Here is a 10,611-nt window from a genome sequence, read left to right as displayed (position 1 = left end):
ATACACAGGTTCGGTCATTTGCTTTTCTCTCCCTCTTGCGCAAGCACTGTAATTCCCGCCGCCGAGAGAGAAAAAACGGTTCGTCAGGAAGGAAAAAAAGCTAAGCTCGCGCGTACTCGTCCGTCGCTAAAGGGCTTTCGGAGAGCCTGGGATACGAAACCATTGGCGTAGCTGATATGCGAAACGAATTCCGCGCCGGGGGAGAGGGGGTGGTGGGCGCGCTGTCTTGTTCTATCGTTTCCAGAAACGCACTAGGAATTTGGCTACGCATATTCTTGCTTGATCAAAAGGCCATTGCACAAAGGGCCCTGTCAGCCGCTCGACGTGCCCTCCCCAGCAGTTGCGTTCCCGAACCATCAGCCATAGTTTTATCTTTTCCTGGACAGACACAAGCGCCAGGCTACATGCATCCGAACAACACTAGCTCGCTCATAGTATATCGCGTCTAATTAATCCCTGTGGACATCGATGATCCGCAAGTCAAGCGTGGTGGAGTCTAGGGGGGCTATTTGGAAGGGTGTGTTTGGGCGCATGGACGTCTTGCTGGTAGGGTTCCTAGACATTGCCGGCAAAGGGCTTCCTGGCTATATCGTTCCTAGAACGCTAGGTGGAGCGAATCAAGCGTTACAAATTGGACGTGCTTCGGAAAGAGTGACGATGTGGACGGGGTCACTTGATGGCGCGGACCGCATCAAAGGAAGAGGATAAGAACCAGGGGTGCCGCGCTGTTGTTTTTTTTGTGATCAATTCGTTGATGACTGAGTGTGTCGCCACAAACTCCAGGGATTGGGGCGTCGTTTTTTTCTTGTGAAGGATCTGACTTATTATTGCCTGAACCGTCCTTCCGTCCAGACCCTATCAGCAAATATATATACCGTCACATTGAGAAAAAAAACAAGTGTGCTACAACTACGCCAAAAAAACATTAAGCCAGACTCTCGCCAGATTACTTAAACGACTGGCTCCCCACGTCTTCTCAGGAAGAAAAATAATCCAATCATGGCTCCCACAACACATTCCGCATTTCTGGACATGCTTCCGCCCGAACTCCGTATCAACATCTACTCGCATCTGCTCGTCGCCTCAACGCCCCTCAAAGGCCAACTCGCGCGACAGGACAAAACATACGACCTGCACACAGCCATTCTACGAACAAACCGACAAATTCACCACGAAGCGCGATCCGTCTTCTTTGGCAAAAACACCTTTTACATCACATCCATCCCACCATCGTCGTTGCCGCCACCAGCACCACCAGCACGGAGCGACAGTCAACCGGGCGGAGACCACGATGACGACTACGAAGAAGAAGAAGGGTCCGGAGCCTTTGAGCCGCCACTGCAACTCCGCGATCTCCCACTCGTCCGGCATCTGGAGATAGATTTGCTCTACTACCCACGTAGCATGCAGACGATTCGCGACCGGCGGACGGGCATCTGGAAACCCGTGTGCGTCGGTGCGCAGCGCTATAGCACAAGCTTATCTTATCTCCTTTCCGCCGTCGAAACGCGCCTGTTGAGTCTCAAGCTGTGCGCTGACACGCGGCGGTATCTCGATGAGCCTGCTGTGGTTGTTGGCATTGGCAATGATAGTAGTAGCAGCAGTAGCAGCAGTGGTGGTGTTAGCAATGCTACCAACAGCGGCAGCAGCAGCAGCAGCAATACCAAAGACAATGACGACAGGGTAGAGGCCCAGCGAATACTAACAGGCTTCTACATGGCCGATGCCAATCCACTATTCCGCAAGGCGCTAGCGCGCCTGCACGTCGCTGACATGGCTCTTCATTTCGACTTTCCGGAAAGTTACTTTGACTTTGTTGTCCTGAAGAAGGTCTTGTGTCGCCAGAACTTGGTCGAGCTGGCGGGCCAGGTGCTCGATGTCAGGTCAGACATCCGCTTCAAGACCGCTGCTAAGCAAGAGGCCGGCGCCGACGACGCATACGACATTCCCGACCAGGGCGCTGTTACCTTGATACCCGCGTTTTCCTCTTCCCCTTCCGTCTGATACCATGGTTTTTTTGTCTCTTCGTCTTTGATTTTTCTTATATCCGTGTGGTCTTCCTTTACTTACTTTTTTTTCTGGCGGAGGCTCTTTTTTATTTTTAGAACTAAAACATCGTTTAGCGAAGCTCGCATCGAGGTGCATACTTTTATATTCTTGGGAGGGGACATCCAACGAGGAGTTGTCAGTTTGTTTTATTTTATTGTTTTTTTCTTACTTTTTGCAAACATCATCTACAGTTTGGTTCATTGCACAAATATGCAGATACCTCGTGCAAATAACGCAAAAAAATCGATTCTGGTCACAAGCACATGTACAAAAGATCTTCAGCCATAGCACGCGATAGTGAAAAGTCTAACCATCTTTCGTTATTCGACGATACAAACCCCGGGAATGTCTAGCCGCTCCCTTCGCGTAGACATTGCCATGACAGGACGCATCGACAGTAACCACTAACACGTTTAGCGTGTAGGACTTCCTTCTGGCGTCGGGATGGCGGCGATCTGTGAACTAAGAAAACGGAGAACTTTCTTTTTTCTACCTAGTCCGCACAGGTTTCCAGAAGATCACCCTTTGACGTAAACCCTTTAGAGAACCCCGCATGCAACCGAGAAGCATGAAACCGTCGATAAAGATCCACATTGGAATGATTTGCATCCCTCGACATGCACATGTTTACGCTCGGTCTTTGTTCCGTTGCACGAGCCCAGATGTTGTGTGGCGGCTCAGTCACTGAGAATCTCAATCTCTTCATCGTCATCGTCATCACTGAGTAAGTTGATGATCTCTTCGCCATTTCTGCAAAGCTCTTCGACGTTTCCCGCTCCAATCAGGTCCTGGTCGTATGCCTTCAAAGTTTTGGCTATACTGCGGTACAAAGCCTCAGCCATTATAGGTGGAAATGCGTTTCCTGCTTGTTTCGTCGCCTCACTTTTCGATCCAGTAAATTGGTAGTTAGGCGGGAAACTTTGAAAGAGCGAAAGTTCTCTTGCGGTGAACGGTCGTGTGCCAGAGGGATGATATGAGGTAGTACCTCCTGTGGTGATGCAGCCTTTCAGATGTGAATTCATGTTATAGGGTGTTCTAGGGGAAGCGAAGAATCGAGGTTGGTTGTAAGGATCGGTAGCGGCTTCATACCCAAGTTGTCTCAGTGGCAGGAGCGCATCTGCGATGGAGACAAGGGGCTTCAGGCCGCTACCAGGAGGCCCATGTGTAGGTTTCGGGAAAGGTGGCAAAGGCATCCCACGCCTAGGTATAGGACATTAGCCTACAGGAACCAGAACAGTATAGCGTAAGTACATACCTAGCAGCAATGATAAGAAGCCGCTTACGTTGCTGCACGAGACCAAATTCTGACAAGTCTTGGATCTTGTATTGTAAGTCGTATCCAGCATGGCCAATGTCATTGAGCAGCGTAAAAAAGTTACGTTTATGCGCTCGGCTCGTCAATAGACCAGAGGTCTGCTCGAGTGTTGCCACTCGAGGCTTGACTTTCTTCAGGATTGGGCCAACCGTATATAAGGCTTCATAATTTTCTTGGTCATTCGGTCCTGGTTGAGTACTAGTAGAGACATGGCATTAGTATGTACTAAACGTAGTGAACAAGAAGCAGTAGCACTTACTGCACAGGACTCCAATAACAGCATGGAGGTGAAAGGTGAAGGACATCTACCCTCCATGCCTCCTTGCTGATACCTGGTGGCGGAAAATTGTGTGCATCCATCTTGAACGCATAAGCACTACGGTGGTTCAGCTTGTAAGCTTCGACAGCGCGATCATCTTTGTCCAACCCCCAAGCAACTGAGTACCCCGCTTGCAAAGCGCCTTGAGATGCACCACCGACGCCACAATAGACGTCTCCATAGGTCAGTTGGTCTCTCTTGCTACTGAATGTGGCCTTGCTTCTTGGAGTGGCCAAACCAGAAGAATCGGCGCGCATACGACGCTTCCTGTTCCTAGAAGTAAAGCAATCTTTCGTAACAATTACGCAATCATCATCCTCAACTCCGATAGATATTGCTGTCTTTCGAGATGCACCGGCTTGCGTCAACTGATCCACGTTCCCAAGTTTGTCTGCCTCTTCTCCATAGAGATAGCGGACAACGCCACTGTATGATTTGCCGTGTTGGTTCATGTATTGTATGTTGATAACTCTGCAAGTGAGTCTCCCTGCATGGAAGATTTGGAGTTTAATCTCTTCCTGATTTATGCCAACAGGCACAGCCAATCTGCCACTAGTCCGGAAACTGAGGAAGGGGTACGGCTTATTAGTTAGCGTACAATCGCGTATGCGGTAAACTTCATCGATGTTGACATCTTCCAGCCCAGCAACGAGTGGAGTGCGGTCGTCTTGTTCCTTGATACGCAGTACCATTGCGAGCTCATTTAACTTCCCTTTGATAATGTTAGTGCCAATCTTGGTGTATCTAGATAGAATGTCTATACGCACAGTCAAACAACTGGCCAAGGTATTTGACGCGTCGCATTCGATAACCACGGAGCCGGACCTCATCCGTCTCCAAGTTCATGATGATGTACTTGACGCGGAGGAAATCACCACTATGCCTGATATTGACTTCATATGTCAAGTGGTCATGCAGCTCGACTGTTTGCTCTGGTCTAATAACTAAACCTTTGCCCAAGCGGTAGCTTTCTATCAAGACTTCTGGGTGCTGAAGTGAGGAAGCTCTTGCAAGGTTGGGTCCAGAGGCAGTCGAGCTGGCACAGGGATTATGAGAAATAACCTCGGACTCGTCATCGTTAGAGTCTACTCAGAGCATTAGTGAAAGATGCAAAGATGTTTAGAGAGATATTTTACCATAGTCGATTAGATCAAATTCGCTCTCCTCATTGTCAATAGGCCTGTCGTCATCGTTATCGAGGACGTAAGGGTGTGATGCAGACATGTTTGCGTGTGGCTGTTGCAATGATATTGCAGTGATGCTGCTCGATTACTAGGCACTGAAAGTAGAGGTTAGGAGAAGAAATATGATTGCTGAGAGCTTTGTTCTACGCAAGAATGTCAATTTGTGTAGTGGTGAGGTGTTCGGCCAGAAGTAGCCAATAGAGAGTTTGTGCGTGAATCTTGGAGTAGCGGATGAATGAAGACAGCCCCGCTAATGTATTGCGGTGAAGTGAAGGGATCAAGTCAGAGGACGCCGCTTTGCAGTGAAGGTGAATGTGGTGAGGCAAACTAATTTGGGAGGAGCGATGACAAGCAGTGAAAGAGCAGATACATAGACTGGGAGTCAATTGGCACAACGATTCTAAGAACGAGGAAGACGTCCGGGCTAATTCACTGCGCCTTATCTATCTATACAGAAAGTACCAGCCTCGAAGCTCGTGCCAACAACATGCATGTGACGTCACTCATGAGATTGTCTTGTGCACGAACTCCTTCTCCAGCCGGCCGACCTCGTGCTTGAAAGCCTCCACCTCCTTCCAGCAGTCCAGCGGGCGGCGGTCGTGGGTCCTCAGGCACGCGACCACGGCCTCCTTTGCCTTTGTCACGTCGGCGTCAGCCTGCTCCAGCTTCTTTCTCTGCTCGAGCTTGGCCTTGAGGCGCTCAATCTCCTTGGTGACGCTGTCCCTGCTCATGTCCTTTTGCCTCTGCTTTTCAGCGAGCGTGGAGCTGCTGGATGTGGCATCTTGAATCTTCTCGACAAGCGAGGGCTCGCTGGGTTGCTGGATCTCGTCCGACAAGGTTTCGCTGATCTTGTTGAAGTTCTGAATCTCTTGGGCGCGCAGTTTTTCGAGTTCAGCTGTCAGACGTTCCTGGTACTGAAGTTCCAATTGTCTTGACCGTGCCGAGTCTGTCTGTTCGCAGTCAGTCGCCGCCGGCCATTTTGATTTGGAGAGCGCGTACGAAAGGATTCTTCTGCAGCGAGCCGACCAGCTCATTGGAGAAGCTGACGGGGTGATCTCTGCGCGCAAACTGGTCAGCACCCGACGTCACTCTTGTCGCTGGGCCCATGGCGCGCGGGGGATGCCATTGGTTAGGCGGGCATGTACATACGGGGAGAAGACATGCTGCTTGACCTCAGACGAGGGTTTCGAGTTCTCGGCACCCATTGTTGCGATGGTGGGACGGCGGGCGTCGTGGAGCGATGATGCACTTGGTCGAAGAAGTCCGAGTTGAGGCTTGGCCGACAAAAGCACGCTAGCCGCCATCCCTGCACGCCATCCCTCCATAGTTGGGCGCGCTGGGAAAACACCATGCAACTATCGCGACATTTGGCTTTTGGTATATACCGACACCTCCGCCCTTCACCCCCAGCACTTCATACAACGCTCCTTCCTTTGTACCCGCGTTGTTTCTCTCAAGTCATTCGTTACAACTTTCTCCTCAGCCTCTCCAACTGCGCCCGTTCCCTAATAGCCACACTCGCCCCTCTCCCGCCACCCCACCATGCAGTCCTCGCTGACCAGCTGGCTGAAAAAGTCCAGCTCCGAAAAGCAGCACCAGCAGCCTCGGAATGTGCCTGTAGTCATGCCGCCAAAGACCAACCGTCCACCCCCTCCTCCAAAGTCGGCTTCTGCTCCAACCGGCGTGCCCCTTACCACCACACCAACGCCCTCTGCCATGGAGAACTGGAATGATATCCCTGATGACTTCCTACAAGCACCTTCGCGACCCAAGTCGAAGAAGAGCCCTCGCTCATCTCGCGCCGTCACTCCTGTTGCTTCGACAATACCCTCCCCTAATATTCTCCCAGTCCAGCAACCCCCCAAACCACAGCTTTTCGCCCTTCGTCCTCTGCCACCCAACGTCCAACTCGTGCCACTCACCGAAGACCTCATGCCGGCATTCAAGCGCCTAAACACCCTTACCCTGCCGATATCGTACCCAGAATCCTTTTATAAAGAGACCATGACGGAGCCGCATCACGGCATCACACTCGTGGCAGTATGGCACTCGTCCCCTGCAGATAAAGCCAACGAGCCTTCGGCAGAGCAGTCGCAACTCGTTGGTGCTGTGCGGTGTCGGCTCCTTCCCTCTTCACAACTATACATCTCTACTTTGGGCGTACTCGCTCCCTATCGTTCCCACGGCATTGCTATGCACCTGCTGCAAGCCATCGTGAAAAAAGCCGTCGACCTCCATAGCGTACGTTCTGTCACAGCGCACGTATGGGAGGCAAACGAGGAGGGCATGGAATGGTACAAGAAGCGGAGCTTCGATATCGTGGGCAAAGAGGAGGGATACTACAGGAAGCTTAGACCGCAAGGCGCACTCCTTGTGCGCAAGTGGATAGGCGTGGGGGATTTATTGGACCCCAGTATCTTGCAAAAAGATGGGTTGATTGGCGAGTGAGCTTAGGGTTCTGCTCTTGCTCTAGACACTGGCTCTTGTTCACCCTTACCTAAAAGGCCGTCAATAGTCTGATTGCCTTAACCGTCTAGACCTTACTCGAGTTACCTGGACCCGGTAATCTGGAACTTTCCACTGTGCATCAGCTCTTCCACTTGTATATTCAGCCGAACCAACATCACGGCACGCCCAGAGGCATGTTTCCTGGTTGCAACCCGGATTCCCCGTATTAGACCCCGATTGACTCTCACTGCTTGCATCGGATAATCTGCTCATGCGCCATGTGCAGAATCACATTTTCCATAAGCACCACAAGCATTATGTGGGACTGTTAAGTAGACAAGGATGGCCTGATTCTCAATTTGCGGCTAAAACACCTTCCCGCCCAACCGCCTTGAAACCCGATAAGAATAGAATCCACACCAGTTGCAAAGGATTGTACGGTATAGCCGACCTTTGGACATTGGATCAAGCTGAGTAAGGCAGTGATGAGTTCACCCATTCACAAACCAGGCAACGCGCTACGGGTCATCTCAACATAGTCGACATCATCATTATGGCCTTTGGGATGCGGAGTTTGCTATTTCCATTGGTGCCTAAACTGCATTCTCAATCATGAACTCTCCCAAAGGTATCGTTTCCTGATGGTGCACAAGGACCTGTCATGCGCATCAGATGCTCAGCATCCATCGCGTAGCCACAATATCGGTGAATACCCAGACAAATTAGCCAGACCTCGTATGGCGTTCTAGTCTAGCTGGAATGCTCTTGACAGTGGAGCCGCGGACAATCAGAATTCAGAACTAAGCCATGTTGCTCGATCCTACAATTGAAGTCACGACTCTATATAAGATGCTCTCAATGTGAATCGACTTAGCCCTCAGTCAAACGCTCAAAATTGTATCATTTTCTTACCAAGTTTCACTTTACTTCACCACTATGCATCTCATCACGGTTGCCATCTTGTACGCGAGCCTTTTGACACTGTGTGGAGCCGTATGTGACTGTGTCATTATTGCATGTGCTTCACTGATCCTGCTACAGGTACCGGCCAACAAAGCTCAACTTGAGCCGCGACAGACCTACATCATAACATGTATTGGAGGACGCTGCAGTGACAACATCAGTCGACCAACGTCTGAGCCACCAAAGCCGACGTCGAGCAAAGTCACAACGACAACCAAAGTAACGACAACAAGCAAGAAGCCAGAACCGACTCCTACCCCGTCAAAGGTAAGTGCACCATCTGTCTATTTATATGACTCAAACCACTTCTTGCTATCGGCGATTCGCGCTGTAGCTAATGAGTTCCTCACAGACTACAATCAAAACAAGCACAAAGACTGTAGTCCCACCAACCAAGACTACTACCGAGGAGGTCGGCCCGAGTAGCACTAGATGCCCTGTGCCTCTCTACTACAAGTGTGGAGGTTGGCACGACGGCAAGCCCTGGACAGGCTGCACCCAGTGCGTAAAGGGAGCAAAATGTGTGGAGCAAAACGGTTCGTACAGATACTTGTCATCAAGCATGGATTGATAAAACTAACGTTGATTAGAATGGTACTTCCAGTGCGTTGCGGACACTAGTGCTGAATGAGTATAGCAGGTCGGTTCTGGCTGTTATGCGCGGCAGGAGATATGGGAAGTGCAGGCAAGCATTCCGCAAACTATCATTTAAGCTGTCACCTCTTTCAACTTGGATATCTCGCCTTGAATCTGACGTGTCTTTAAAGATTCCGATGTCACAACTGCCTATGAAAACCTTTCCTTTAATCATTCTACAAACTTGGCCGCACGCTTTGATCCATGTGGAAAAGCTTCTATTCATACTCCATGAGTAAGGCTGATGACCAAGCCTTACTACACCTACAGATTAGGGACATGGTGGGGTAACGTAACAATGGCGTTCCTGACCTGCCCCACCATTACCAACATGAGCAGACGTCATAAGTAGTCAACAGTCGTTCCGACAGCTACCGCATATTTCGCAATTGCTCAATCTACTTCTTTCGTCTAATTTCGTTGTTTGATTGCTCTGCTGAGTTCCGCTCCAGCGCATATCTTTTCATGAATTTCTCTTGCAATTGAAAACAACGCGACGCATCGTCTCCCCTCTCTATACAATTGTAAACAAATAGCCCAGAAAAAAAATGCCCGACCCACGCGTCTTCATAATCCGCCACGGCGAAACAGAATGGTCCCTCAACGGCCGACACACAGGCGTCTCGGACATCCCCTTGACCGAAAACGGCGAGAAGCGCGTCCGAGCAACAGGCAAAGCCCTCGTAGGCGACGACAGATTAATCGTACCTAGCAACTTAGCTCACATGTATTTTGCCATTCTCTTTACCACACCCCTAACCCAACTCAAAGACACTAAATAACATGGAAATAACATAGCTACGTCTCCCCCCGCACCCGCGCCCAAAAAACCCTCGAACTCCTCAACCTCGGCTGCAAAGATCGATACCCCTGGTCTCCATCCTCGTCATCGCAACAAGACGACAGGCCCGACATACGCACGCACGCTAAAATACAAGTCACAGAGGCAGTCCGCGAATGGGACTACGGCGACTACGAAGGCCGCATCACAAAGGAAATCAAGCAAGATCGCCAAAGCCGCGGGTTAGGTGCGGACTGGGATATTTGGCGCGACGGGTGCGAAGGCGGCGAGAGTCCTGAGGATGTAACGGCGCGACTTGATGCGTTTATTGGTGAGCTGAGGGAGAAATGGCACAAAGGACGGTTTGGCAAAGATGGGAAACCGAATGATGTGCTCATCGTGGCGCATGGACATATTTTGAGGGCGCTCGCGGCACGCTGGGTGGGGAAGCGGTTAGAGGAGAATCCGAGTTTGATTCTTGAGGCCGGGGGTGTGGGCACGCTGAGTTATGAGCATCATAACATCGAGGAGCCGGCGATTTTGCTGGGTGGTGCGTTTGTGGTTGATGTTGTCGAGAAGGAGCAGGAGGAGGCGAAGGCGAAGGCTTAGAGTAATGCAAGTGTCACCTTCTCTTCATAGGAATTACATTATGTTATTCTCATTACCTACCCCGTTTCGTCTCACTGTGTGTACATGCTCAATTTTTCCCACTTCCATCCCCTTCATCCTCCATTACATTATATGAGCGACGCATTTCATACTCGCTGACTATTCCGTTTTCAGGGTGCTGCTGTACCATCCCTAGCAGGTCGAATGCGCTGGTAATCCACACTCTTCTGCTTCGCAATCTTCTCAAACTTCTTCCTATTTTTGATAGACCAGAGTAAAAACTCGCGAATCGCAAACGCATCCACGA

The 10,611-nt window shown here is 50.4% G+C and overlaps 6 protein-coding genes across 6 annotated transcripts; 4 read left to right on the top strand and 2 right to left on the bottom strand.

Annotated features, from left to right (window-relative positions):
* Nucleotides 1-999: 999 nt before the first annotated feature.
* COCCADRAFT_90390 (uncharacterized protein) lies at nt 1,000-2,004 on the top strand (the record flags this gene model as incomplete). The annotated part of the gene is made up of 3 exons (XM_007711881.1): nt 1,000-1,232; nt 1,272-1,603; nt 1,670-2,004. The coding sequence occupies 3 exons, from the start codon at nt 1,000-1,002 to the stop codon at nt 2,002-2,004; spliced, it is 900 nt and encodes a 299-aa protein (XP_007710071.1).
* Nucleotides 2,005-2,726: 722 nt separating this feature from the next.
* COCCADRAFT_3158 (uncharacterized protein) lies at nt 2,727-4,907 on the bottom strand (the record flags this gene model as incomplete). The annotated part of the gene is made up of 5 exons (XM_007711838.1): nt 2,727-3,249; nt 3,305-3,562; nt 3,624-4,395; nt 4,451-4,768; nt 4,820-4,907. 5 exons carry the CDS (start codon nt 4,905-4,907, stop codon nt 2,727-2,729), a joined length of 1,959 nt encoding a protein of 652 aa, XP_007710028.1.
* Nucleotides 4,908-5,370: 463 nt separating this feature from the next.
* On the bottom strand, nt 5,371-6,072 carry COCCADRAFT_90343 (uncharacterized protein; the record flags this gene model as incomplete). Its single annotated transcript, XM_007711880.1, has 3 exons — nt 5,371-5,817; nt 5,867-5,924; nt 6,017-6,072. The coding sequence occupies 3 exons, from the start codon at nt 6,070-6,072 to the stop codon at nt 5,371-5,373; spliced, it is 561 nt and encodes a 186-aa protein (XP_007710070.1).
* A 337-nt stretch (nt 6,073-6,409) lies between these two features.
* On the top strand, nt 6,410-7,315 carry COCCADRAFT_24430 (uncharacterized protein; the record flags this gene model as incomplete). The annotated part of the gene is made up of 1 exon (XM_007711854.1): nt 6,410-7,315. The coding sequence occupies one exon, from the start codon at nt 6,410-6,412 to the stop codon at nt 7,313-7,315; it is 906 nt and encodes a 301-aa protein (XP_007710044.1).
* A 936-nt stretch (nt 7,316-8,251) lies between these two features.
* COCCADRAFT_3155 (carbohydrate-binding module family 1 protein) lies at nt 8,252-8,909 on the top strand (the record flags this gene model as incomplete). Its single annotated transcript, XM_007711837.1, has 4 exons — nt 8,252-8,308; nt 8,357-8,545; nt 8,631-8,814; nt 8,869-8,909. The coding sequence occupies 4 exons, from the start codon at nt 8,252-8,254 to the stop codon at nt 8,907-8,909; spliced, it is 471 nt and encodes a 156-aa protein (XP_007710027.1).
* A 553-nt stretch (nt 8,910-9,462) lies between these two features.
* COCCADRAFT_24428 (uncharacterized protein) lies at nt 9,463-10,304 on the top strand (the record flags this gene model as incomplete). The annotated part of the gene is made up of 2 exons (XM_007711853.1): nt 9,463-9,641; nt 9,713-10,304. The coding sequence occupies 2 exons, from the start codon at nt 9,463-9,465 to the stop codon at nt 10,302-10,304; spliced, it is 771 nt and encodes a 256-aa protein (XP_007710043.1).
* Between the last annotated feature and the right edge of the window lie 307 nt (nt 10,305-10,611).

Source organism: Bipolaris zeicola, assembly GCF_000523435.1.
Source record: "Bipolaris zeicola 26-R-13 unplaced genomic scaffold scaffold_35, whole genome shotgun sequence".
In the NCBI taxonomy this organism is placed as follows: domain Eukaryota; kingdom Fungi; phylum Ascomycota; class Dothideomycetes; order Pleosporales; family Pleosporaceae; genus Bipolaris; species Bipolaris zeicola.
The sequence above is the reverse complement of the archived record's forward strand: the minus strand, read 5'-3'. Positions and strand labels throughout refer to the sequence as shown.